The sequence below is a fragment of the Drosophila grimshawi genome, unplaced genomic scaffold (genome assembly GCF_018153295.1).
Source record: "Drosophila grimshawi isolate 15287-2541.00 unplaced genomic scaffold, ASM1815329v1 contig_1369, whole genome shotgun sequence".
Taxonomy (NCBI): domain Eukaryota; kingdom Metazoa; phylum Arthropoda; class Insecta; order Diptera; family Drosophilidae; genus Drosophila; species Drosophila grimshawi.
Genome location: NW_025062891.1, coordinates 4,227,718 through 4,255,711, shown reverse-complemented (window position 1 = coordinate 4,255,711; position 27,994 = coordinate 4,227,718). Strand labels below are relative to the sequence as shown.

General features: G+C 40.0%; 4 protein-coding genes across 17 annotated transcripts in view; 3 read left to right on the top strand and 1 right to left on the bottom strand.

Moving 5' to 3' along the window:
* LOC6560622 (serine/threonine-protein kinase N) overlaps positions 1–14,867 on the top strand; it is a 42,567-nt gene extending 27,700 nt beyond the window's left edge. For 2 of the 13 annotated variants that reach the window (XM_032735327.2, XM_032735326.2), the window contains 8 exons: positions 5,801–7,126; positions 8,864–9,484; positions 11,274–11,459; positions 11,595–12,218; positions 12,288–12,659; positions 12,717–12,824; positions 12,904–13,044; positions 13,118–14,861. In XM_032735327.2, coding sequence (XP_032591218.1) covers positions 5,801–7,126; positions 8,864–9,484; positions 11,274–11,459; positions 11,595–12,218; positions 12,288–12,659; positions 12,717–12,824; positions 12,904–13,044; positions 13,118–13,261 — 3,522 coding nt within the window. In that variant the 3' untranslated portion in view covers positions 13,262–14,861. Of the gene's footprint in view, positions 1–5,800; positions 7,127–8,863; positions 9,485–10,955; positions 11,175–11,261; positions 11,460–11,594; positions 12,219–12,287; positions 12,660–12,716; positions 12,825–12,903; positions 13,045–13,117 lie in introns of those variants that run through there. The other 11 variants (XM_032735329.2, XM_032735328.2, XM_032735334.2 and 8 more) reach the window with 9 other exon arrangements.
* On the top strand, positions 990–4,990 carry LOC116805118 (protein bunched, class 2/F/G isoform). The gene is made up of 3 exons (XM_032735337.1): positions 990–1,457; positions 2,321–2,767; positions 2,835–4,990. The coding sequence occupies exons 1-3, from the start codon at positions 1,239–1,241 to the stop codon at positions 4,524–4,526; spliced, it is 2,358 nt and encodes a 785-aa protein (XP_032591228.1). The 5' UTR covers positions 990–1,238; the 3' UTR covers positions 4,527–4,990.
* Positions 14,868–15,414: 547 nt separating the features above from the next.
* LOC6560621 lies at positions 15,415–15,964 on the bottom strand. Its single transcript, XM_001987303.2, has 3 exons — positions 15,897–15,964; positions 15,759–15,837; positions 15,415–15,685 (listed from the first exon to the last, which is right to left on the bottom strand). The coding sequence occupies exons 1-3, from the start codon at positions 15,897–15,899 to the stop codon at positions 15,441–15,443; spliced, it is 327 nt and encodes a 108-aa protein (XP_001987339.2). The 5' UTR covers positions 15,900–15,964; the 3' UTR covers positions 15,415–15,440.
* Positions 15,965–22,563: 6,599 nt separating this feature from the next.
* LOC6560320 (locomotion-related protein Hikaru genki) overlaps positions 22,564–27,994 on the top strand; it is a 28,320-nt gene continuing 22,889 nt past the window's right edge. The window contains exon 1 of one of the 2 annotated variants that reach the window (XM_001987301.2): positions 22,564–24,540. In XM_001987301.2, the coding sequence (XP_001987337.1) occupies positions 24,405–24,540 (136 nt within the window). In that variant the 5' untranslated portion in view covers positions 22,564–24,404. The remainder of the gene's footprint in view (positions 24,541–27,994) is intronic. The other variant, XM_032734359.2, reaches the window with a different exon arrangement.

Below are 27,994 nucleotides of genomic sequence, written 5' to 3'. Positions count from 1 at the left end.
GTTTTCTCTTCTTTTTAATACTTAGTTACAAAAAGAAAAAAAAAATTGCGTAATTTTGTATTTCATTTTAATATTTTTGTCTTGCTAGTTTTCGAGCTGCATTTTATTTTCGTGCGTGGTTTACTTGAATTGGCTTTTGGGGTCATCTTGCGATTTTTGAGTATTTTACAACAACAACAACCAGCAACAACAAAAAGTAGCAGCAACAATAAACGTCAAGAGAACTTAAAAATAAATGCACATAAAATTAGAAACACCATTTTACATGCCAAGTGAATAGAAAACTAAAAACGAAAGTGTTTTTGTGCGTGGCTGAATAAAGCTAAAAATACTATAAAAAAAGAAATAAATAATGGAAGATAGAAAAAAAAAAACAAAAAAATTATTAAGATTGAAACGAAAAGTATCAAAAGCCAACAAACCACCAAATAAATCGACCATCTAACGAGGGCGGCTTCAGAAAATATATTCAGTGCCTGCAATAGAAACTTATTTTGAATTAGTGATCAGTATTCGTAACGAATTGCAAAATCAATCATTTCAAATGGTTTCCTCAATTAATTTTGTTCCATTTTCTCTGTCATATTTTTCATTTATAATTAGCATATTTTTGGTGATTCAGATAAGAATACGTACGTCAGATTGAAGATTATTAGAAACGATATTTTATATTTGAAGTCACTTATGTAATTTATTTTTAGCCTTTGTCTGCACGTATTTTGGCTATAGATTTTAATTTGTGATCATAAATTAGCAAATAATTGCCTCATTTGATCATTGTACAAACAAATCGAGGGCTTCTTATAGACAGACGGTTCAATTTGTCAATTTCATTATTTTTCTTGGGGATTCTTTTGATCTTTTTGGTTTTTTTGGAAAAGTGGAACACTCGAGTATTGATTTATCAGTAAAAATGAAAGCTAATTAATTCGATGCAAATTAATTTGAAATGGTTTTATGGATTTCAAAATGCTCTCTACGATTTTAATTTCAAGCGCTGGAACATTTCTAGCTGCCCTCGCAATGTTTTTGTGTGTACGTTTGTGATTGCCAAACTAGTATCAAGAGCAACGTTTTGTGTGTGTGATATTTTTAGCATATAAAAACTATATGCCGCGTATCTGTGCAGATCGTGTGTTGTATATAAAAGCTATAAGATCGACGCCCACCCATCAAAGGCGGCACCTTGGGCAATCAACATGTGTGCCTAGAAAGGCAGCCGCATTCTCAGTCGCGTCATGAGCAGCAGCGGTAACAATAAGAAACCCACGGAGGCGGAACAAGTGCCGTTGCCTCATGAGCTGACCGCCGAGTGGACAGTGCGTGCCCAGCTGACATTCGCACGCGCCGGAGAGCCAGTGCAGCGTGAGTTTAGTGCACGGGAGCCACTGCATCCGGTGCGTGTGGTGTACAAATGGTGCACGCCCACAGAGGACCATGAAATAGAACCAGAGAAGGTAAGTGGCCAATGGCAAAAGTTCGTTTTCTCAATGACCACTTAAAGTTAACAACAACTGAAATGCATATATAAAGTGTAATTATATATATCTGCATATAAATATGTATATATAATATATATATATATATACATTCCCCCAAGGCTCAAGTTCTAAATATTCATTCTTATTGTGAATTCATACGTTCAAAGACTCAGAAAAAAGTCCACCTCAATTTAGGAAAATGCCCAGTTTTGGCGCCAAGTGTAACTTATCTTATTATTATTATTAATTATAGAATATTTCTAAAACGGAAGGTAGGGAAGAACTAAAGGTTTTTTTTCTCAAATATAGGAAAAACTTATTTAATTTCTTGGGTGTTTTATTTTGTATGTTTACACAGAACTCTTTGATTATCTTTTGTGTTTCGTATATAAATATTAAACATTTGTTTTTTCCAGTTTTCACATATGCAAGCATTTTAGATAGTTTATAAATTCATAGAATGCAGACAGCATTTAAAATTCTATAAAGCAGTCAATAGACCAAATTCCATTACTAATTCTGAATTGCAGAATGGATTCTTTCTAAAAATTAATCATTGCATTTCGACTTTTTCGAAATAAGTTCTAATATAAAGAAATATATTTTTGAAAAATAGGAAAGAGCCTTTCTAATTTCAAATATAAGAAAATTGTTCTACTTTTCAAAGCGATTTCCAAAATTCCGAAGCAACTTTTTCTGAGTGTATTTACGTTTGTAATTTCAAGATCACTAAAACTGGTCGCAAAAATTTAAAAAAAATGGAAGCATTGAGAAAACGATACTAAGGCAAATACATATCAAAAAGAGCAGCATACTTAAATTTAAAGCGTTTTCCACAGGCAACGGGTGCTACGAGTTTTCGCAGCACCAACTCGTCGGCAACTACCAATGCGGATTCCGCGTTTGGCAGTCCGCAAGCTTCACGGCATACACAACCAGGAGCAGTGGCTGGGGCAACGATAGCAACTGGTGAGACTGCAACTGCTGGCGGCGTTAGTGCTCAGCAATGCGGCACACGTTGCCGCAGCACCTGCAATATTGTTGTCTCTGCCGTTGCCGACTTTCTGCCCCAGCAGCAGCAGCAGCAGGAGTCAGTCAATGAGCCCTTTGTCTACCACAGCAAGGTGAGAGCGCAACAGCTGCGCGATGCCTGCTCGCAGACAAGCGATACGGAGGAGCGACAGAGACAGAGTCGTCGGCCCGCCTACGAGCATCGCCGGGCGACGACCGAGGCGCTCATGAGTTTTGCCAGCAGGCGGCAAGCGGAGGAGGCGAACAACTATGTGGTAAGTGACTCACTATATGATGGCATCTAAAAACCTTGACTAACTATGATTATTTATTTGTTTACAGCCCCCCTATTCGCCCACGCTGTCAGCGACCACGCCCATTACGCCCTCGTCCACATTTAAATCGGCATCGCTGCCGCGAATACCACCATTGTCCAACACTGGATCATCTCCTCGACTGCTGCCCAATCTGGGCGAGAAGAAGCCGCGCACCGTCCACATTGATGTCTATTGCACCGGCTCCGAGGGCGATGAACAGGATGAGCAGGCAGATGCGGAGGCCAGCAGCAGTAGCAGCAGCAGCAGCCACGATTCGGACAATAGCCATGAGCCGCAGTATCACTATGAGCTCGACTCGAATTCGACGCCACAAACGGTTCTTGACAATGAGCAGATGCTGTTGCGTCATCAGCGTATCTCGGGCGCCGCCTTGCCGCGCCGATTGGCAAACAAATCCCCGCAGCAACAGAAGCAGCAGCAACAGCATCAGCAGCAGCACCAACAACATCAGCAGCAGCAGCAGCATCAGTCGCAGAAGCTCAACTTGGGGCATGGCATCACCAAGTGCAGCACGGCCGAGGAGGTCAACGAGTCCAAGCAGCTGCTCTTTCGCAAACATATTGGCGATCAGCGTGCCGCCAAATTGGCCAATCTCCGCCAGAAATACATGCGACAGCCGAGCGATGAGACGCAGAGCAGCAGTGCATATCCAAATTCCTCACGCTCGACAATGCCACACGATGCGACGTGCAGCAGCATCTCCAGTGCCATAGCTGGCGATTGTGTGGACTCCTCGTGGAAGGATACGGATGAGCTGGATACGCCCAGCTTTGCACCATATGCACCGTTGACCAAATCCGATAGTTTTGACTATGAGAACTCGCTGGATCGTGTGCGCATTCGACAAATGGAGCGACTCTGGTCACGTCAGCACTCCACGGGTCAAATGCATCAGCATCATCTTCAGCAGCAGCCGCAGTATTCTTTGCCTGCTGCTGCCTCGACGTCGCCGAATCCACCACTGACAACCATAACGGAGGTGCAGTCGCAGCGCGGCTCTTTCCAACGCAGTGATACGCTGCCTTCCGAATCGGATGGTTTGTCCGAGTACAATGTGGGCTATAATACATATCCAGGACGTCAGTTGCAGCAGCAACACACGGTGGCACGCAATCGTCCGGGGTTTTTGCACTTTTTTGGTCCGTCCGCCAGTCCAGAGCCGCCACAATCAGCACCAGTTGTAACGGCTGTGTCTGGTGCCATCGGCGATCCCTTCAAGCGTCTGCACGCCGGCTATCGCTGGAAGAGTGAGGCTCGCGACAATCTCAGCGTACAGGCAGCGTCGGGTACACCCTCCTCGGAGCGCAGTTCGCCGGCTCTGCTCTCGGCGACCGGCACTGTGGTGCGCTGCGGCAGCGAGGCACCGCCCAGCACCACCTCGGCAACCACATTTGGCACAACGGTGACAGCGTCCTCTCCGTTGCCCGTGCGTCGCTTCGAAATATCGCGCGACAGTCCCAGTCTGGCCAGTGAGACGTCGACGATCGTTTCGGGCTACACGCTGGAGCATCTGGAGAAGGCGCGACGCTTTGGCAGTGTGGTTGCCATGCGAAAACCGGGCCATCATGTCGGACCCACCAAGAATCCCAACTGCCTCTGCGAGAGCTGCCAGCGCTGGATGGCCGAGCGTTTCCAGCTGCGCGGACGCGCCTTCTCTCTCGGCGAGCGTCCCGTGCTGCGACGACAGCTGCCTTAGTTGGTTTCTAGTTATAGGCTTGAGAATAATACACAACTACCAAAAATGCCATTGCAGACAGAGAAAGAGAGAGTTAGAGAGAGGGAGAATTAAGTTAATGTCCGTCTGTTTGCGTTTACTTCTCTCATTACATGTAAGAAAAGTAGTTTTATAATTTCAAATAGTTAAATAACAAAGTTGCAGATCAGACAAGTCAGATGAGGTCTAGTTTCTGAGACCGCATTTAGATGGGCTAAGTTTATTTTGCGTTCGGTATAAAGTATTCATTTCAAAATATTTTAAAAAATTTGAAATTGATCGAAATGAATATTATTGTCATGATGATTGCCAAAAAAAAAAATAAATTTTTGATGCACAAATAACTAGCGACAGACTTTCCTAAAGGCAAATATAGAGACTTAGTGAGAAGCGTACCATATAATATATTTTTAGGAATATGATTCTGGTCAGGCTCTCTTGATATTGATGATTATATTGATTTAATTTATTTGTATTATATATTATTATTTATTATTTTGTATTATTCTTTATTATTATTATTTTGTATTATTCTTTATTATTATTATTTACCAAATTCTCAAAATGAATTGCCATCAGAAATATAACAGTTTGTTTGTTGTTTCCCTTAAGCGCAAATTCCCTAAGTGTTGCAATTACATTAATACAATAATTAAATAATGTTTAAAAAAATAAAGTTAGGAGTTTTTATAGGCTTTCATTCGGTGTTTCTTTAAGTGAAAGTTTATCTTTTTAAAGTTTACGAATGTTTAGTTAATTCTCCAACATATTCCCACATGAATCATACTCTGCTAGTTCCTTTCATCCAATACTTATAAATGCCTAATAATTTTATTATAAATAAGCCTCTGACTCTGCAATGGTCTTTAAAGTTCGTTAATTAGCGAATTTAGTACTATCATGATTAGTTTCATAGGTCTGCATTTAACACTCTGCGTAAGTTGACACACCGATTAACCACCCAATATCCCAGTCTCAATCCTAATCCCAATCCTAATCCAATCGACCTCCCCTTACCCGTAGCTGTGCCCTGAACTACACGCATAAGTTTAAATATTGTTCTCAATGTTCCTCACACCAAATGTGCGCTGAATCAGTTTAATATTTAATAAACATGTAATAAACTTGTAATATTAATAAAGTAGCCTGTAAAACAAAACAAAACAAAACAACAGAAACAACTTGTTTTCATACTCAATAATTCTTAATTGAAAACATTTAATTATAATTTAACATTCTATGGGTTTTCTTTTTAGGCACACGGCCGTTTGTCGGAATCATCGCGTAAATTAGATCTCTTGCGCTACTCCTTGGAGCTGCGCCGCCAGGAGCTGCCCGCCGACTCGCCCACTGCCCAGCTGTTGAAGCAGGAGTTGCAAATAGTGCAGCAATCCACATCGCCGGCACCGGTTCATTACACATCGCTACAGAGCGGACCGGGTGGGCTGCTGGGTGGAAAGTCGTATCAATCAGTATCGTCGATGGGTCGTTGCGCCAGTGTCACCGGCAAGCTGGAGGTGCGTCTGATGGGCTGTCAGGATCTGTTGGAGGATGTGCCCGGACGTTCGCGTCGCGACAAGGACAACAGCTCCAGTCCCGGTGATTTGCGCAGCTTTGTCAAAGGCGTCACCTCGCGCAGCAGCTCCAAGAGTTATTCGGTTAAGGATGAGACCTCCATTGAGATTATGGCTGCCATTAAGCTGGACAACATTACGGTGGGCCAAACGTCGTGGAAGCCATGCTCACAGCAGGCCTGGGATCAGCGCTTCTCCATCGATCTAGATCGCTCTCGTGAGCTGGAGATTGGCGTCTATTGGCGCGACTGGCGCTCCCTGTGCGCCGTCAAGGTGCTCCGGCTCGAGGAGTTCATCGATGATGTGCGTCATGGTATGGCGCTACAGCTGGAGCCGCAGGGTCTGCTCTTTGCCGAGGTCAAGTTCTTCAATCCGATGATCTCGCAGAAGCCACGGCTGCGACGCCAGCGCATGATCTTTAATCGGCAGCAGGCCAAGAATATACCGCGTGCCAAACAGATGAACATCAATGTGGCGACCTGGGGTCGTCTGCTCAAGCGCAATGCACGCAATCATGTGCACCTGGGCGGCAACGGCAGCAATAATGCCACAACAGTTGCTGGTGCCACTGCCATGGGACGCGCCTCTTCACCACTGCCCAGCAGCGCCGCCTCCCGTGGCTCCGAGTCGCCCATTTCGCGAACACCCTCGTCAGATGCGCTGGCCATCGAACCGGAGCCGTATTCACCCGGCGAACAGGCCCAAAATATGGAATTCGATCCGGAGGCTGGACTGCATGATCATGTTGAGACGCCCGGCGAGTATGCCGATCCCGGCTCGAGCGGCTTGAGCGGTCTGCGTCCGCTCTCCCTGCATATGCAGGGTATCAGTGTGCTGCCACCGGAGACACCACCGCCGGCAAGCAGCGTTCAGCCCAGCGCGGCCAGACCAAATTCGCTCAGTCTGCAGATGGCTGGCAAGACGACAGTTGGACGCACTGCAGCACCAACCACAGCGCCGCCACCGCCGCCTGTGCTCAAGGCCGTGACGCCTATCCTGGATCAAGAGGTAAGCAAATTATCATATTCTACGCCTGGCAACTGTATAGCAACACACACTACTCTACCCTATACATAAATAAAAACTCCTCTCTAAATATATATACATATATATATATTATATATAAATCTATATAGCTGTATTCTCTGTAGCTGACTTGATCGTTGTGCCTCTGCCAGAGCTGCTCATTCTGTATCTCAATATATATATATATTTATTCACTCATCCCATTCTACAATATAGTCTGTATAGTCACACTTTACGCTTTGGTGTTGGTATTTTTTTTTGTTTTGGAACTGTAAATATTTTCATATATTGATTTGGTCATTTGAATAGCTACCCAAAACTCCATACAGAACAAACTCGACGTTGAGTGCTCCATTTGACTACTGCTATTTTCAAAATTGGTCAAAATACTGTTTTCGATTTGTATTGTGCATTTCATTATCTACTTGAAAGGTTTGCTCAGAAACACTCTGCAATATTACGGCGAACTAGTTGTTAAATACATTTAGCATTAGTAACATTTTGTTAGCTTTTTTAAAATCAGTTTTATTTATTGGTTGGCATAACTGCAATATTTTTGAGGAATACAATGGGTTTAAAGTACTTTCTACTACAGTTAGTTCAGCTGAATATATCTAAATATTCCATTCCTATGGCCTTACGAACATCCCTAGCCAATATTTTGATTATTTGTGGCTATAAGCGTAATTTTTTTTTTGGTCGGAGTTATTTTTTTTTTTTAATGAACTAAAATATCATTAGTTAAATTGATGCGTGCTATCAAGAAACCCTTCCGAAAATCAATTTATTTTTTAAACTTAATGTTATATTTGGAATGTTAATGATATTAGCTCGGAAATGCATACAAACCCTCAACCAGAAAAAATATTTGAATTCGTGCAAGAGGTCGGAAGGAGTACTATACAATTAAAAATAGTCTTAGGTGATAGTTAGTTTAGTAAGTATAATTATTAAAAATTTTATCAAAAGAGCAGAGTTCTAAAAACCAAACCTTTATTCAAGCCTGGCTAGGTTCAATTCGTGGTTCCTTATATCTGATTACTTAGTGAGCATTACAAAGAAAGAACGTCATAATTCTTAAAGCATATTTGTATATTCCGTCTGCTTAGCTCTCTATCTTCCTCTTCCTTCTCTTTCACTCTCTCGAGAGGCGTGTGTTCTTTACATTATATCACATTCATGTCTTCAACTCTTGACCTCATTTCTACTTTCGACTCTCATATGCATTCTCTCTTTGCTCTCTCAGTTTGCCTCTCTATCTTTCTCTACTCTTTCCCTCTATTTTCTCTCGAAATTCTCTGAAATCACGCGCATCTCTTCATTTCTACTCTCTATTTGCCCTCTCTCTCATTTGCCCTCTCTCTGAGATCTCTCTTTCTTTTTCTCTCTCTCTCTGTCTCTCTCTGAGATCTCTTTTTCTCTTTCTCCCTCTCTCTCTCTCTGAGATCTCTCTTTCTCTCTCTCTTTCTCTCACTCTCTTCACCTGTTCACATCCTCTGGAATATCTGTCGCCTTCATTGCACGCTTAAACTTCTTATCAACAGTTGTGTGCTTATCTCCCCCCATTTTTTCGTCTCTGTTCTCCTCTCTTCCACACTCTCCAATCTTCCCCCCTGCCTGCTGTTTGCTTTATGCTTTGTGTGTGCGGGTGTGGTGTGTGTGTGTGTGTATGTGCGTATCGTATGCGTGTTTTGTGATGATGCCGTTAAACGTCGACAGTTGCAGGATGCGTTGCATGAATTTGACTTCCTCTCCGAAATGGAGTCACATCCAAACACGCTGCGCCGCATGCTGCACACACAGCAGTCACCCGGCTGGTCCATGGAGCAGTTGCAACTGGAGCAGGAGCTGCTAGCGACACTGCAGCAGGAGCAACAGCAGCAAACGGATCAACAGCAGATGCAGCAGAACACCGCAAATCGAATGGCAGCGCTGCACGTAATGCAGATAGAGACCATTATGCCCTTGCAAGAATCGCCAGCAACGCCGACCCCTGAACCGCAACCTGAACTAACCAAGAGTCGCCAGCAAACTGATCAAAACCACCAGCACAGGCAACAAAGCGCTAGCGAGCTCACCTTATCAATACGCAACCCGTTTCAGTTCCAGCTGCCCCCAAGGCCAACGACATTGCCACCCCCAGTGCCCACATCGGCTGTGGAACAGCAGCTGCATCGTCCAGTGTTAACGCTGCCTCCGGTGGTGATCCTGGGTGGTGATCCTGACGAGCCGAAGCCAGCGTCGCCACTGGTTGAGTATCCCGAGGATGATGATGAGTATGTGTACAGCGGTGGTCTGCAGTCCAGTCACAGTTCCAGTGCCGATCGTTTCTGTGTGGAGGTTAGGAGGTTTTTTCTTTCATTTGATTATCTCTTTTTGTTAATTTGTTTTGTCGGGCAATGGTTTGGTTTTATTTGTCCTTTAATTGCGTTTGGACTGCCGTTTGCAGCCATTTATGTGTTTTTATCCTATTGGTGTTTTACTTATTGTTATTCAATGTCAATGTTATTGTTACATGATCCGCTTGGCTTCAGCCTTTAAGCTGTTGTTATATTTCCTGAATTCCTACTCCAAATTCCTTGTATGCTAACCATTAACTGTTAACAGTATGTACATAGAAGCAACTCACACACGCACACATATAGACACTCACTTTTACACTCTGTAAAATAACATAACAGCAAGAGCAACAGCAACCGCGCATTAACAGCACACGTAGTTCAGCTAACAGCCCGTGTTATTAACAGCATCACAATATGCACCTGTAGTTTACCTAACAGCAACTGTTATTTAAATGTTACAAGAAAGTATTGCCACTAATTAGGCGCCAGTTGAAGAGCGCAGCTTTAACTGTATAAATTTGTTAACTCTAGTTTATATTTCTTATATAAGTATTAGAACCAAACGAAAGCTCTGAATATTGTACATATTGCGAAATATTTACATTCTCACATTTCATTTAATAAATATGAAATGATGAAGTGATGAAGTAGATGTCAAGAGTTGAAGTGTTAACCCAATTGAATACGAGACTAGCAGATACCCTCTAGTCACTCTTTCACTTTCCCATTCACTTCATACAATCGCCAAAGTTTTCTAATGTCTGTTAATAGAATTTGTAATTTATACAAAGTTAAACTCATTTTTTTCATAGCAAAACATGCTTAATTTGACTTTGTAGTCAAAATCACTCACTTCGCTAATATGGTCTGCTCTTAAGCACTGGCATATATCAAAGTTTATGTCGTAAATATAAATTTTGACAATTTAAAAGCAACTACCGCGGCGACACTTCAAGCTAAATAACGTGGTCAAAATGAAATGCTTAATGAGACGATTTGAGTGCTCGAAATAGACAAGTTTATATTGAAGCAGAGGCAGGCCAACAGCAACAAAAATCACTTCACGTGCCAGCAATAATGGTCTTTTCATTCGATGTGCCACGAGTCACCCTGTATATGTACTATGTGTGTGTTTCACTCTCTCTTTCTCTCATTCTCCACATTCTGTTGCTCTCTCTCTCTCTATCGCTCTCTGTCCTGCCCCCGCACACGTTGCATCCAAGCGAAACGTCAGCGTTTTTGTCTGTTTTTGTTTTGTTTTCCTTTTTAATGCGATTTAACGTTGTTTAAATATATATATAGTGGCCATATATATATATATATATTTGAGCTAAGTACATTTGCGCTTTACGAGTGGATTCTTTTTTAGCCTACATTTTCTTGGCAATTTTTAGACCTCTTGGCCTTTTGGTCATGACTTTGTCAATTGGACGCCTTCAGTTGTTTTTAGCCAATCGATCTATTGGCAATGGTTTGTTAGCGCCATGCTATTGCCAACATTTCAGACATTTGCGCAGCTAGTGCGTCAAATCTGTGCGTTGCAACAGCAACATCAACAGCAACAACAACATCAGCAGCAACATTTTCATCCATTATTGGCCTTGGCCAGTCCCATGCAACAACTGTTGCTGCCAGCAACAGCAACAGCAACAGCAACGGTAACAGGAACAACATCAACCACTGCACCTGTATGTGTTTTGTGTGTGTATATTTCTATGTGTGATTCACAAACTAGTTGAAGCTGCCCCCCCAACCGCATTTTAAAGTACAAATAGAAACTCTTGCAGGCTAGAATCAATCTTGTACACATTACCATCGAACCCATTGAGACAACAACACCAACAAACAGCAGTCGCAGCAACAGCAACATCAGCAGCAGCAGCTGCATTGTTATTGAGGATTCTGCCAAGGAGACAATAGCTATTGAAAGTGTTTTCATAGAAACGGTTGAGTGCGTTAAACCACTCGATGAGGTAAACGACGAGCAACAAGAACAATTCAACAAATTCAGAGCTTTCCAGTTGCACACCAAAACAAACAAAACTAACACATCCCTTTTACAAACTGGGGTATTTATATTAATCTGAATCTTTACATTTTGCTATCAGGTCATACCGCAGCTGGGTAAGCTTTATGTGAGCACACAGCAGCAGCAACAGCAGCAACAGCAACAACAGCAGCAGCAACAATTGCCCTATGTGCAGTCCTCGCCCATCATCCAGGAGCCGGCCACACCTACCATTTATGGCAATAGCGCTGCTGCCGGCGCACCACAATTTCCGCAGCCCACACAGCGACAGGACAAGCCACAACAACAGCAACAACCCATATATGCCAATCAATACGAGCTGAATGTGGCCAAGGCCACGGCAGCTGGTACAGCAGCTGCGGCTGCCTCCACTAGCGGACGTCGGAATGTGGCACGTGGCTTGCAGTATCGCGAACCCGGCTACGATTCGCAGCGTGCTGGTCAAGCACCATCCAATGCCGGCATGCTGTCCATGGACAATTTCCGGCTATTGAGCGTGCTGGGACGCGGGCACTTTGGCAAAGTGATATTGTCGCAGCTGCGCAGCAACAATCAATACTATGCCATCAAGGCGCTCAAGAAGGGCGACATCATTGCGCGCGACGAGGTCGAATCGCTGCTCAGCGAGAAGCGCATCTTTGAGGTGGCCAATGCCATGCGTCATCCGTTCTTAGTCAATTTGTATTCGTGCTTCCAAACAGACGTGAGTAGTCTCGTAACTAAATTACTCAACTTGGATTATATAACCCAACTTATTGTTTGTTTAATTTAGCAACATGTCTGCTTTGTGATGGAATATGCTGCCGGCGGTGATCTGATGATGCACATCCACACCGATGTCTTCTTGGAGCCACGCGCTGTCTTCTATGCGGCGTGTGTGGTCCTGGGTCTGCAGTATCTGCACGAGAACAAGATCATCTATCGCGATTTGAAGCTGGACAACTTACTGCTCGATACGGATGGTTATGTGAAGATCGCCGATTTTGGTCTGTGCAAGGAGGGCATGGGCTTTGGCGATCGCACCGGCACCTTCTGCGGCACACCCGAATTCCTCGCGCCCGAGGTGCTAACCGAGACATCGTACACACGTGCCGTTGACTGGTGGGGACTCGGTGTGCTCATCTTTGAGATGCTCGTCGGCGAGGTAAGTGAATGATTGACTGCTGCATGAATTGCATGCTAATTGCCATGAGTTTTGCAGTCACCCTTTCCTGGCGACGATGAGGAGGAAGTCTTTGATTCAATTGTTAACGATGAGGTGCGCTATCCGCGTTTCCTCTCACTGGAGGCCATAGCCGTTATGCGTCGGGTAAGTTATTGGAATAAACAATTGAATTAATCCTAATTGAATTAATTAATATTTGTGGTTATTTTTCAATCACGTGCAGCTGCTGCGTAAGAATCCGGAGCGACGTCTGGGCTCATCGGAGCGCGATGCGGAGGATGTTAAGAAACAGGCATTCTTCCGTTCCATCGTTTGGGATGACCTGTTGCTGCGCAAGGTCAAGCCACCATTTGTACCCACAATTGTAAGTCTTGCAACCGACAGCTACAACAAATATAATTTATGGTAGCTAAACTCGTTTGATTTGCGTTTTGCAGAACCATTTGGAGGATGTCTCGAACTTTGATGAGGAGTTCACGTCGGAGAAGGCGCATCTGACGCCGCCAAAGGAGCCGCGACACCTGTCCGACGACGAACAGTTGCTCTTCCAGGACTTTTCATACACGGCCGAGTGGTGTTAATCCCGCTCATTATTCTTAATGGATCCCAGGGCCCTGGGCCTAGCTCAGTTAAATAAGTTGTATAATGCTTTTACACATGTGCAGCGATTTGTTTAGCCACATGAATCGAAGGATATACCCCGATACATATATACTATATATATTTGCAAACCGTGTGCATGTTTTGCTCAGAAGCATTAACCAAATTGCCTAGAATATTCTACATTCATGTAAAACTTGGATCATCAATCATACATACATCATATACAGTCAGTCATCATCGATTTTCCAGAGCTGCTAAAATTGATATATAGTACACACATTATCTCATTATCATTATCATTATCATTGTACAGCATATGAACATTTAAGAAAGTAGTATTTTATTTCGATTGCTTTATCCTAAATCAAATATTGAATAGTCTGACGAACCTTTGGAAAGCCTTAAACATAAATGTTGTAGATTTTTTGGACAGATTTTTTTCAGAAGCCCGGTTCTATATTTTATAGATGATTGTTGAAATATTGAAGAAAAAAGATAAGAACCATATTTATACACAGCTATTTTACAAGCGCCAGTAGATGAGTTTAAGGGCAATAACAGAAACATACATAAACAGAATAACAAATAGAAAAACACTTGCATATTTTCATATTAAACATACAAATCACATTCAAAATGTTGAGAGAACAAATGAAAAAAGTCATAATATTGTATGCACTCTAATAAATTATAGGTAGATACATATAGACATACATAAAATACATATAAGAACGATTAAACGAGCTCATACATACATACATTTATACATAACACACATACAATAACAACAACAACAAAAACAATAACAACAACAAAATATTTACAATTTTAAAACTGTATATTTTTTTCAAGTTCAGTCAACTCCTCAGCCCATTGCCCGAGTTGAAATATTATATTAGTTATAAATGCTTATACATTTGTTATTTATTATTGTACTTTAAAACAAAAACGAAAAGAAAACACAAACATAAAAACTGTATTGCTTTGAGCATTTTTTGAATTTTTTTAAACATTTTAATTCAATTTCTTATTGAAAATGATTGTTTGTATGCGGCGCACGCTTTAAAAAAAAAACAAAAACAAAACAAGAAAGAAAACATGAACCTCTGACAGGAGAAATGTATGAGAAATGCCCAACAAGAAAATTTATTAGTGGTATTCTCATCAATTGCATGCAATCAGATTGTTAATACACTTAAGATATATATTGTATATTTAGTGTTATTTTTAATTTTGTAGCTAAGTTATAGTATTCGATAATTGAAATTTAGGTATAAGTTACACAATAATGTCATGATAATTATATTACGATTATTGATTACAACTATGATTATAAATATGAATATGATTACGATTATAATTATGATTACGCACGCGCCCAATGCAGCGAGTTCTATTGTCATTTATTATGTGCATAGTCCTCAGGCAACACTTAGGATCGTTTGAAATTGTAGTTGATGAACATCGAGCAGCTAATTTGCCAACATGCTAAAGCATTGATTTGCCCAGCCTATGGGGCTATGCACATAATTGTTATTTATGCAACTATGATATGATTTTTTAATAAATGTATCTATCGCTATTAAATGAGTGGTGTTTTAATTAGTTTGGATTTTTTAAAAATGTTTTCTAGAGTTGCTTTGCTTACATTTATTTGTTTATTCAGTCATTGAATTTACTTCTTCATAGCAGTAAGAGCAATGACCGGCTATTTATTTAAATTTAAATGAAAAATAAAAATAAGAAATATAAGATTTCTGGGGGCAATGCAAAGTCGTTCAACATTTGTTGACTGGATTGGGTAAACCAGAAAAATAAAAATCAGACCAAAAAAAATTAGTATGAATTGGTAAAACCCCACAAGAAATGCATGAGACTTATTGCTACAGCTACGCGATCCTTAACTGAGCAAAACTAGAGTCAATAGCACAATAATGAAAAAATTCTCTTTCGCTCTGCTTTGCTCTCTCATTTGCAATAGCAATATCAATTAGTAGTATTGTCCTCTCTGTAGTATCAATAGCAGAAAGAACTGCTATTGCTATAGCAATCGCATATTCGTGTTGATCTTTTGTAGCAGTAGCAATAGCAAAGCGCAAAACAACAAAGTTTTGTAGCAATTTTAATCATTGCTTTATTCTATTTATTTTTTAAAAATTATTTTTCACAAAATCCTTCTGTTATTTGGTAGTACAATATATTGCCTGTATTATCAATAATTGCCACATAGATATGGCTGGGTCTCAGTTGCTGTTGCATCGTCTTAACCAGCTCAAAGTCGATGTCCTTGGAGTGTGGCAAGGGTATAAAAGCCACCGGCTGATCCTTGGCCTTTTGCGCGCTCAAATAAAGCACGCCGCAATTGTTCTCAAACTGTGGCTGAATGTTGCTGAGACGCTCATCTATTAAAATATAGATCACTTATAATTTCAGCATACATTTAAGATTTTTTATAATTATTTTTAGTTTATTTACCTTTTGATAAATCCTTGTAAACTAAATTGGCCACAGCGGTTGTCAAAGCACTCAAATTAGGGCAAATAGTTTCCAAATTCTGCAAATATTCCACAATTTCTGAGCATACTGTTTGAAAGCAACTGCCTTATGACTTACCATAGCTGCAAAACTTTGAACGTTGTTAAAGTTTTGCTAACATTCATGTTAGTTACAAATTTGTGTATAATTGACAAATATTTGTTGCATTTCGTACACAAAAAAGCCGCATCAGCTGAGCACAGAAGCAAATGAACAGCTGTTTTATGCGCTGTAGACGTCACAATTGACTAAACAACGTCAGTGTCAGTGCTGTATAACATTTAAGCTTTGCGGCATTTTCAAATCTTGAGTTTAGTCTTGTGGACTTTGAGATTTTAATTAGTCATAGCCATCGTATTCTGACGTAGATTAAAATTATATGCTCAAATATTATTTATTACTAAGCTAAATTATTGACCGATGGTTTTTATAGGAGCTATAAGACATAGTGCCAAACATATTACTATATAGAACATAGTCTTGTCGCATAGAAAATAAAATACCAAAGCGAAAATTGCTAAAACTTTATGTCGAATAAATATTTGATAGACATCGGATAGTGCTATAACTTTAAAACTGCTTAAAGCATTTCAATGGGGCAAATAAATTTCAATTGCTGTCTATAAAAAAGTTGAAAAACCAGACATAGTCTTTGTCTCAACTAACTGCGCATCTTGGCCACTTGACACTTGACTGCCCGCCTCCCACTCAAGGTAAAGGAAAAGCAACGCAGACGTTGCAGACAACAACAGCAACACGAAGAGGCAGCAGACAAGACAACAAATTATGCTAAATAGATGCAGTTAGCTCGAGAGAGAATGGGCCACGATATGCATGCAAAGCAGTTATGCCAAAGACAAAAAAAAAGAAGCAAAACCGAAGAAGAAGAAGAAGAAGAAAAGGACTGCCTTGATGTCCTTGTGTGTGTCCCGGGAGCTTGTGCATGTGATAAGGGTTTGGCAGCCAGCGATTTGCACATGTGCCCCAGCAGCATATTAATCTGAGTACGATGCGCGGGGGGTGGGGGGCGTCTCCGCCTTATCTGCACTTGTGTGTGACGATAAGTAAGTTTGTGGCACAGACAGGCAGACAGACAGGCAGGCTGGCAGGCAAGAATGCAAAGTCTATGCAGATTAGGGCTTCGAAGCTCACAACTGTCATAGAGTTAATGTGTCAGTGTAGCTGCAGCGTGCCGTGTTCCAGCTGGGAAGCTATTCAATTAGGCGCTCGACTACCTGCAACTGAAATTGAAACTAAAAGCCGGACCAAGACAAGGGACCAGGGCTAACTAAACCAAATGTTGCGGTCGATGGCCATTATTGAGCTTGTCAATAGCAGTGCAAGGAATTGGAGTCGAAGTGGTATTGGTCTCGGCAGTGGGAGTAGCGGGCACAGTCTGGCCAATTACTGTGGCAAACATGGCTGGCTTACGACAAACGATATAGAACAACAGTTATTACAATTACTCACACACACACAGCAGACCAGAGCAGAGCAGAGCAGAGAGTGCGTACGTGCGGTTACTTAATGCTGTTTGGCCAAGCAAGGCTGCTGCGTGTTGTCCTTAGTCGCTTCCTGAGCACATAACTGAGAGTAAGAGTCGAGAGCTGAGTCCGGTTCCTGGGCCGGGGACATGTGCGTGCGTGCAGTTAAGCATATTATTATTTGCACTTGCTGCTCGCTTATCCAACCACGCAGATACATATATATATATATATATATATATATATATACATATATATACACTGTATATAAGCACACACATAGCAAATTTGTGTTGGTCAGTTGGATGAACTCGTCGTCATAACCATTTCAGAAGCCAAAATGTGAACGTTTATGACTCTCTGTTGATTGTATGTGACTGTGTGTGTGTGTGTGTGTGCGTGTGTGTGTGTGTGTGTGTGTGTGTGTGTGTGTGTGTGTGTGTGTGTGTGTGTGCATGTGTGTGTGTGTGTGTGTGCGTGTTTGTGTGTGTCTGCAACATTCAATTACGTGGCAATGATACGAGCTGAAAGGCACAGACTAAGAGTGGAGTTGGCAAACGAAAAGCAAAAACTATTTGAAAGCTCTAAAAGTACATTAAAGCTTTTTAATTTGCACTTGTGAAAGAATCAATCACTTTGAGCTGCTAAAAACCTAAAGCTCATGTTTTATAATTATTCTTTCTCTATACGCTCTTAACTATTGTATTTTTGTTAATTGAAAATATTTCTATTTCCTTATTTATAAAATAGACGGTTAATAAGAAAATTTGAAAATTGCTAGTGCTAAATTATAAGAGCAAATTGAAATGTATTACTCTGTGCAAGGTGTAAATTGGAATTATTTGAGTAAATGCTATTTTAAGGGTATTGATCGAATTTAAGTTAAAATCATTGCTGAAGCTAAAGCTTTCAATGTTCTCAAAAACTAACAATTAAGTTCCAAGAATTCAAATAGTTTAAATCAGCTTTCAACGCCAGCTGCACACATAAATTAAATTAGAGTAACTAACTTAAAGCAACTGCAGCTATTAAAATTGATTCAATAAAGCTAACTCTATGCAAAACTGTAGCTAAGTGCGCCTAAAGCTACAAAAAATTGTACAATAAAAAAAAATGCAAATTTATATTACTCTACTTCTAAACGGACTTTCGACTCGTATCATTAGCATATTGTTTTCGTTTTTATGGATTTTTCTTTAATTAAAAATGCAGTGACTCAATAAACTTTAATGGCACGCTAATAACTGTGCTACACTTTTTGCCAGCGCCGCAATTCCACCTGTGCGAGCAAAGACAATAAGGGTCATTTGGCTGGTTAACTGTCTGCTGCTCCCATTGGAGCACATGGCACACATGGCCACTTAGCATATTTGCAGCCATTTGCCTCTCACACAAATAGTGGAATATTTGTATGTGTGTGTGTGTGTGTTGGTCTGTTGGTGGGTGAACAGTTGCAAGCTGACACGTGGTTTTGTTTTGGACACTGTGAGGCATGCCGCGGGGAGACTTTTAATTGAACTTTTTGCAACAACACCGCGGGGATCAATTGAGATTTATTGGCAGAACGTGTCACTGTGGCTCGGTTCCCATACCCTTCCAAGGGATCCTACAATTTTGTCATCAAGTTTGCAAGCGCATTGAAGGAGGCGTGTTCGACAAAACAATGTAAATATATTCTAGATCGGCATTACCAATCGCGTCGATATAGCCATCTGACCTGTGTCTATTTGTGTATAATTTATTTCATCAGTTTCACATTTATGTTGATAAAACTTGGAATATATCCGTCCTGTTTCTTATCGGTTCACAGCTTCCTCAGTAACAAACTCTAAAATATATGATTCAGAGATAAAAAGTCTTTTTTAGCAAGGTTTTCAGACCCAACTCACTTTATTCTTTTCTTGCAATTATTGTTTATAGTTTAAAACGCCCAGCTTTATTTATTTTTAATTTTTTTTATTAATTATTTATTTTTACATTATTTACTTTGAACTTTCATAATAAATATAGTCTTAAATTTGTATTTTTATAAACATTTTTAAACCTATTTTTAGTCCACATTAAATAAAATAAAAAATAAAACAAAAAATATTGAAATATGATTGTTATTAATTATTTGCTCTTATTGTTAAGTCCACAGGCGACCTGTAAGAGTATGTCGTCTTCGGTGTGCCCAGGATAGTTGTCCTTTCTTGATTTATTTTTATTTTTGCGCAGTGGCTGTGACTCCGAATGTGGTTCGCTGGCAAATTACGAGCAGTAAGCAAGCAATTAATGTTTTATTTAATTTACACACAACGACAGAACTTGACTGCGAACTCGTTAAGCATATGGCTAACACACACACACAAACACACACACAACTGTCTGAAAAATATAGCTTGCAAAATGTTTTAATGTCATTTGCAATTTAGAATTGCCTAATTTCGCCACAGCAGCTGCAGAAACTTTTTGCTGGCATATTTTGCGCTTGACTTGATGTGGCTGCTGCATTTAATGTGCCACACATTTGTATCGAGAGAAAGTTATTCAATTTGTACAACTAACGGCAGCAGCTCATGAAATTCCATTTCTACAACTTTAATGACAATTTAAGCGCCTCTAATGACTTAATGGCTTTTGGCTTTCGTCCTTGCCCGTTATCCGTTGTCCGTTGTCCTTTGTCCGTTGTCTGGCTGAGCGTCAAAATGATTTTGCCGCATCATTGGCAATGCAATTAACTATTCCACCAAGAGCTAGTCCAGTCGTCCTGGGTAATTAGAAGCCACCAGCAAGCCATTGACTCAGTTACTTGGCGGTTTCGACTTACGCGTTTTTGTCTACCTCCCATTTTTCAGTTGCTTTTGCGTTTAATGGATTTGTATGACTGTGCGCGAAATTTCATTAAAACTCGATAATTGCATGACACGACAGGATTTTTGGTGCCACATGCAACTTTTGCTTATCGAACTGTCAGTCAGTCAGTCAGACCCACAGTCAGACATTGTCTTTTGTCTCCCTTCAGTTGGGCGGATGAAGTCTGCAATTGATTTAATTATACGATTCCTCCCATTGCAAGTGATTTTAGTCGATTTCATTTCGGTTCGTTTCGATGCGTTTCAAATCGGCCCCAAGCAATTTATTTGGCTGCCAATGCCATTTTAATTACATTGCAAATGCGTTTCATTTTGAACCGAGTATTAATTATTATGTGATTATTTTGAGTTACTTGAGTGATGTAGAATGAAAACTTTATTGACTTTAAGTAACCAAATTTATGAACTGGAATGTTATTAAAAACTCATTGAAGATTTGTAAGATTCTTTTAATTGTAAGTGAATATATATTTTCTTTAATTTTGTTTTTTTTTTTTGTTTTTCATTAAAATTTTCTTAGATGGTGAAAAATTAAATGTGAGTAAATTGAAATATAAGATAGAAAACAATAAAAACAATATAAGAATGGATTGAATATGTATTTGTTATATTATATATTTGTTATCGGCCTTATTCAAAGTTAAAAATGAAATATATAAAATGCCATTTGAAATTTATTTACAGACAAGTTGCCAAAACATAATAAATTTAGCATTTTGTATTAAGCGATGGACATGAAATTTAATTAAGCATGTTTGACCATTTTTGTTGATTAAAGCAAATGTCATGCATATAATATGCATTTCTATGGAAAGTTGAGCTAATCCTTCAGAATTTTCACATTCATCCGTTTCAAAGAGATAATTCAGCTGAGTAATTGGATTGATTGTCATAATGTAAATGATTTCTACAGCAGATGCATCAGTTTTGTTTATTTGCAAAAGGCAAGTATAAATTGAAATGTGTATTTTGGGAAGATGCTATAATTATTAGCCTTATTGGTTTATTGACATTGCGCACTTTCGGCACCAAATCCTTGCAAATTGAATTTGTGTGTTGTGGCAAACATGTATAAACATGTTCATGTCCACGTGAATGCATGTGTGTGTGTGTGTGTGAGTGTGTGAGTGTCTGAGAAAATATTCAGCTTGAGTGCGTTGAAGCAAGCGACAGGAAAATGTATTCGTAGCAACAACAGCTGACAACAAAAATGTGGAGTATGCAACAAATTATACAGATAATGCGGCACAATTGAATTTACAGTATTTCAACGTTGCACAAATGCACAAGGCAAGCAGCGATAGCAGCATCAGCAGCAGCAGCAGCAGCAACAGTAACAACTATTGTCAATTGTAATAACAACAACACCGGCTTTCATTTTCCACTTGACTAGAGTTGAGCGCCCCTGTTTCAGCTGCACGTTTCGCATTTCAGCAAGTAGCAAGTAGCAAGTAGAAACAAGCAAGTAGAAACAAGCAAGTGGAAAGTGGAAGTGGCAAGTGGCAGACAAGAACTCAGCCAGACAGCATTATGTGTGCGGCATTCAATTGTTGTGTCCTGGGTGCCCGAATGTGTCCAGTGCAAAGCAAAAATTTATCAGGCACCCGGAAATGGTGCACGAAGCAGCCACAAGGCACGAGGGCTGCTGCCACTTGCCACAGAATTCATTTACGTAATTAGTGGCCAAGGATGTCAGGCCAAAGCCACCGGCGCTCGTTTATGTGGTGACCGCAATGCAAGTGCTCAAATCACCGCAATGCCTCTGCTGCTTCATCCTCATCCCCTCGTCCATTTTCTATTCCTGCACAATTTATTGCCTGCTTCTTGGGGCGCTGCGTCGAATGCAATACAGATTGATGCGGCTGCTTATGTAGCGCCACAATGACAGTGATCGAAATTGCAAACATATTTTGGCTTAATATCCTGCAGCTAATGTGAGCGAGAGAAGGATAGCTTCGAGCTTTTAATACCAAAGTATCTCGAGTGTTTTTTAATTATTTTTTAAAGTGAACAAAAAACCAAAAAAGGTTTTAAAAATATGTATTAATTAAAGTTACAAATCAAATTAAAATGTGAACAGAAAAATATAATAAAAATGGAAGCAAAAATCCCCGAAGGAAAGTAAAATCTTAAGGAATGGGAGAGACAACGAAACAGAGAAATATATATCTCACTTTCTCTATATAGAAAGAGTTATAGAGAAAATAATTAAAAATTGGCAAAATCTTTGAACCTGTGGCGTAAGATTTCCGGAAATGTTTTTTGCAACTGTTTGATGGATACGTTGTAGCAGGCCACTAGTGTAGTAAGTCTAAGACTGTAACATAACATCTGTAAATTAACTGCAACTTTGTATTTAACATAAAATATCGATATCGATCGATATCATTTGTCTGAAAGAAATATAGTTTAGTTTTGACTGCTACAATATGAAAAACAATAATTTACTTCTTCAATGGTAGATAAGATTGCACTTAAAACTGCTTAAAGTATTTTCTTACTGCCAAAAATAACAAATACAATTTTAATCTTTTTGAACTGTTTTGTAAGTCAACTAAAATTGGCAATGTATGCGAAAAAATACTTGTCTATAATTAGTATTAACATTTACTAACCAATCACTTTTTGACTGCGACTATATATGAAATTGGTGACTTTTAAGATCTATTTTTATCGTGTCGTATATTTTTTTATGGTTTACTGTATTGTGTATGCTGCAATTTGTTATTTGATTATGCTTAATATTAACAATTGCTAAACGATCAATCTTAGACTTTAACTATAAATGGACATTAAGCTTTAAAAGCGGCTTGTAATTTCTAAAATCTACTTTTACAGTTTCTCATGTATTAAATTTTATATTATTATATTTTATATTAAACTTAATGTTATTATTTTATTTCCGGCTAATGTCACTGTGGCTGCAACTGATTTGTATAAATAGGTTGTACATTATTCAGTCTTGTAATTTATTGATTAACTTGTTAAGTGCAATTTTGTGTTGTTTGCCTTGACTGCCGCAGATGTTGAGAAGATAACGTTGCATTGTCTAAGGATTCATTACACACGAACTGCACAAACATGCGTGGCTGTGAGTGATTGTGTACGTGTGTGTGTTCGTTTGTGTGTGTGCGTACGTGTGTGTGTGTGTTTATTGCGTAGCTGATCAAATGTGGCAGCCGCAAGCAAAGCAAACTTCATTTGTTGCGTTTGCCAAGAGGGAAAAACGAAATGCGCGCAATTTTGAGCGCTGCTACGTGCAAGCTACAAGGTTATGACACACACACACACACACACATACACAGGCACGCGCGCGCACACACACACACACAGAGGCATGGCGAAAAGCGAAAGCAGCAGCCAGCAGGAAAAACGCAGAAGCAAATCAAAACAAAAACACACGCGATTTACCGGCAAAATGCACGTGACAGCAGCAGCAGCAGAAGCAGAATCAGAAGCAGCAGCAGCAGGACCAGCATTAGGCAGACAGACAGATGGCCAGGGGAGCAGAGGGGCAGAGGAGCAGACACAGGCAGGCGACGAGCATCGTCAGAGCTCGTGTAATCACTTCGTTCAGTTGCCGATCTGCTGCGCCGAATCCAACGATGCTGGTCAAAGGACTATAAAAGGACGCATCGCATACGTAGCGACGCATTTTGTCAGCAGCCTCAGTTTCAAGCAGCAGTGGGAAAAATAAAACTCTTGAGCATTACACGAGCGAAAAATCTAAAGTGAAAACAAAAGTGGAAAACTTAAAGCACAAAGTGACTTGGCATATTGCCTAAAAATTCAGATACACAGATACACACGTGTGTGTGTGTGTGTGTGTGCTGCTGCAGTTGGCCATTGTGGATTTCTATTTTTGCGCCATTGTAGACAGCGTGTGAAGTGTTTGTCGTTGTGGTAATAAAATCACCATTACTGTTGTTGCTGTTATTGTTGCACGTAACTGTAGCTGGCATTGAGCGACGGCAACAACAGCGCAGCAAAACTTTAAACTGCAGCCTGTGTGTGGCTTAAAGTCGAAACCAGAAAACCAAAGCAAATATCGAGAAACGAAAAAATTAAACCAAACAAGTCCTTGCCACGAAGCACACGAAAGTTTCGAGTGTTTTTTGGCTCAATGTCAGTGAATTGATTGGCACACATTGATCGTGTTGTGCACGAGAGTGTGAGTGTGTGAGTGTGTTGGCTTATAACAAATAGTTAACAACATTGACACTTTTTTTTATCTTTTGGGGACCAACATGTGGTCCTTGCTACGTATGCGCCATAAGCCACTGTGGGCTTTAATATCCTTGACGATATTACTGCTGGTGTTGGATAAGAGCCAGGCCAACACAGAACCGCCAGCCGTCGAGACCACAACAACAACGGAGCCAGGTAAGTTAACAACTTGCATGACCTTCATTTGCTCAGGCTCAGCGGCGATGTTGTGCCATAATAAATATGGCCCAAAATGGCACTCGGCCCTTATGGCCTGTTAGAATGATAGCCGCGCTGGCTCAGTTATTGATGCTGAAGCGGAGCCGTCCACTTTGCTAAATGACTTTCGTGCTCTAAACCGATAATCACTCGCTCACACACACGCACACACACACACATACACACACACAGAGTAATAAACTTGCAATCACGCAATTCAATATAAAAAATGATCTTTTGTACATAACGAAGTCTAAATATCCTTATTGAATTGCAAACTTAATTTGTTTTATACAATATACTTATCAAATTTGGGATATATTTTCATTAGGTTGGCATCCGCATCAGTTAAAAGTTAAAGTTAAAAGGATATACGAAATAAATCTTTTATCTTTTTATCTTTTCTTATCGAAACGTTGGGTGGTCCTCCTGGTATCTGAATTCATATTAAACTATTTTTTCTGATCGGAATTTTGTTATTGACTTTATATCACCTTTGCTATAAATAGTAACCATTTTGATAAGAAAATTATTTCATATGTATTGTACATTGTACTTATTCACGAATGTTGAGAATTCCTCCTGCTATCCAGCATGTGAATTCATATAAAATTATTTTTTCTTATCAGAATTTTGTTATTGACTTTATATCACTTTTGCTATGGTTAGTATTTTGATAAGAAAATTATTTTATATGTATTGTGCATTGTACTTATTCAGATTGTAGTTCAGTTTATCAACAGTCTGATATAGTATTTTATTGTAGAGAGATTAGTGATTTTATTGTAGAAAGCTACGTAATATTTTGATTTTCTTTAATACCCACCAGGTCGATCCATTTAAACTTCCACATAACATACCAAACTAGACTGCACTATAAAGATTACTTGAAATTGAAAAAATGTATAGCACAAAGGACTTACTACTAAAAGCAAACTAACAAATTGAAAATACATTCTCTTATACAACGATTTTTTATTGCCAGCAAACTTTTGCGATTTTGTGCTACAAATATATTGACAAAGTAAAAATACCTGAAGCTTAATACAGTTAACCGAGTTATTTGAAAACAAAGCGAATGGAAACCAATGGCAAAGCGTTCAGCAAATAACTCGCAGTAAATGAAATATTTCACGTTATCAGCGTTGACTGTAGCTAACCACCCACTCAATACTCAATACACACACCCACCACACCCCAGCACACACACACACACTCACCTTCTCAATCACAGCAGCACAACGTTATGGCGCAAGGGCAATCAAAACGAGGCCTGCTGGCCAAACCTTAATCCCAATCAGAGTCAACACACAACACACAACACACACTCACAACGCAACAGCAAAAATAGAGAGAAAAAAGGTAGCGAGATTGAATGAAAGCATTTAATGAAGTATGGCAGCGACTGAGGGCTGCTTAATAGATATTAATAGCAGGCTGGGGTTGGTATAAACGCCAAATAAGGGGTTCAAGCTCTTTGAATGGTTTGAGTGCCAAAAATGCTCGGCATTGCGACTGCTGTCGCACGCAATTTGTTACGCAAAACCAGATGCGCATAAAGTAATTAATTTTTTACCCTGTTTTACCCACTCGAAATGGCTAAGACGGGCATGTTGAAGCTGTGCCAATGCCAATGTGTGCACACACACTGGAAAAAGGGGATACTTGACAAACAAATAAGCAGAGACAAAAGGAGATTTCTTTGACACCATTTGGCCATTTATAAGATAATCTGACACGTTATGAGATCTACAAAAATAATCTTTTGAGAGTCATCAAAATAAATACGAATGTTCTTAATCTCTCTATCTAATCACTTTTGGGATAACTTCTAGCACTCTCTGAACCGCTTGAATGCTGAGGGATAACAAATTTATTCTGAAGGAAAAATCTCGAGGAAAAATTGAGATGATGACTTGTAAAATAAAATTTGGTTAACCATCTGAACTGATCGCAGAGAAAAAATGCCTTCTGGAAGAAAATTAGAAATGTTTTATACTACTAACGAAAATGTTAGCTTAAGCAACGAAATTTTAAATCAGGATTATGATTTTAAAAATTTAATTGAATATCTTTATTTATTCTGGAGTCAATTGTATCTGGAAGGTTATCTGCTCCACTCTGTTTATTAATATTTATCTCTGTGTATTTGAAACAACGAATGCATGCTGTGGCTTGCTAATGGATATCTCCTAGTTGGTCACTCACGCGCACGAGCTCCCTTGTCTGTGTTTTTTTTCCTATCTGATGAGCTTGCCGAATGCTGTCGTTGATGATCTCATTCCCAAAAAAAAAAAGAAAAAAAAGATTGCGACGCAGTTGATTTTCGTTACGACGTAACGCGAAGCGGTCAATTGCGCAGTCTGTGCGATGCCATAAAATTGAGTTGAGTGTACATAGTTCTTTTTTGGCTGCATGTTGATACAGGTGTTGTTGCTGGGTTAGTTGACTTTTTGTGGCGGCAGCAGCTGCAGCAGTTGCAGCCAGCACTTTCCCTTTCGCCCATCCAAAGTATTTGTCCATCACAAATACAAGCGCCAATGCACACACATTGCAGTAGCAACTGGAATTTAATTTGCATGAAGGGCGCCCAACTCGAATCACATTGCCAAATGGCATTTTTGCCCCAGGGAGTCGGGAAAATGAAAGAAAAGCGCAGCTAGCTGGAATCTGCAATAAGCCAAATGGCAACTAAAAATGTCGTTCAATTTCTGTGCCATAAATCTTAAAGCAATTTTTGTTGTTGCCGCTTCCCCGTTGATGACGAAGAGGAGCATGTTGATAATCATAATGATGACGATGATGATGATGACAATGATGCTGTGTATTACATGCAGTGAAATCCAGCTGGTCTGCTTCTGGTCCTGCTGCCATCCTATTCCTGGCTGCCATGCATTACGCATGCAAGTGGTATAGCCGAGTAACGAACTGTCAAAATCAAAAGCGACAAATGCACAAAAAAAAAAATGAATAAATGGCTAAAAGTCGTCCAAGACAGAAAACCACCACTTCCCGCAAGCATCCTGCTGCTCAGTCCCTAGATTCTAAAGCCCGGCGTCAGTCCCTGGCATATTATGTGCAATGTATGCGTTAAAAGATAAAGATGACTACAATCCCTGCAGCGACTTGGCTTCAGTTCTCTATTTCCCTATTCCAGCTTCGACTCTGGCGTATTCGTGTTTTGCATAAAGACAGTGCCAGACTTGTTCATTGTGGCAAAACTGCTTTTGCTTCGCTGTGCATGAATGATTTATAGAACAACTGTGCTGCTCCCCAGCAGTGGGCCATTGCCAGCGTTTATCAGCCTAAAGTACTTTGTGCTGACTACAGACTGTTTAAAAGTTCTTCATCATACTGCCAACCTAAATATATACTGCCTTGAAATTTAACAAATTATTGTTAGATTTTCATA

Excerpts from the sequence above, each read along its gene's own strand:
- LOC116805118 (XM_032735337.1), top strand. The coding sequence starts at position 1,239 with ATGAGCAGCAGCGGTAACAATAAGAAACCCACGGAGGCGGAACAAGTG. Across the intron at positions 1,458-2,320 it reads ATGAAATAGAACCAGAGAAG|GCAACGGGTGCTACGAGTTT; the intron begins GTAAGTGGCCAA and ends CGTTTTCCACAG. Across the intron at positions 2,768-2,834 it reads AGGAGGCGAACAACTATGTG|CCCCCCTATTCGCCCACGCT; the intron begins GTAAGTGACTCA and ends ATTTGTTTACAG.
- LOC6560621 (XM_001987303.2), bottom strand. Across the intron at positions 15,686-15,758 it reads TTACAAGGATTTATCAAAAG|ATGAGCGTCTCAGCAACATT; the intron begins GTAAATAAACTA and ends ATATTTTAATAG.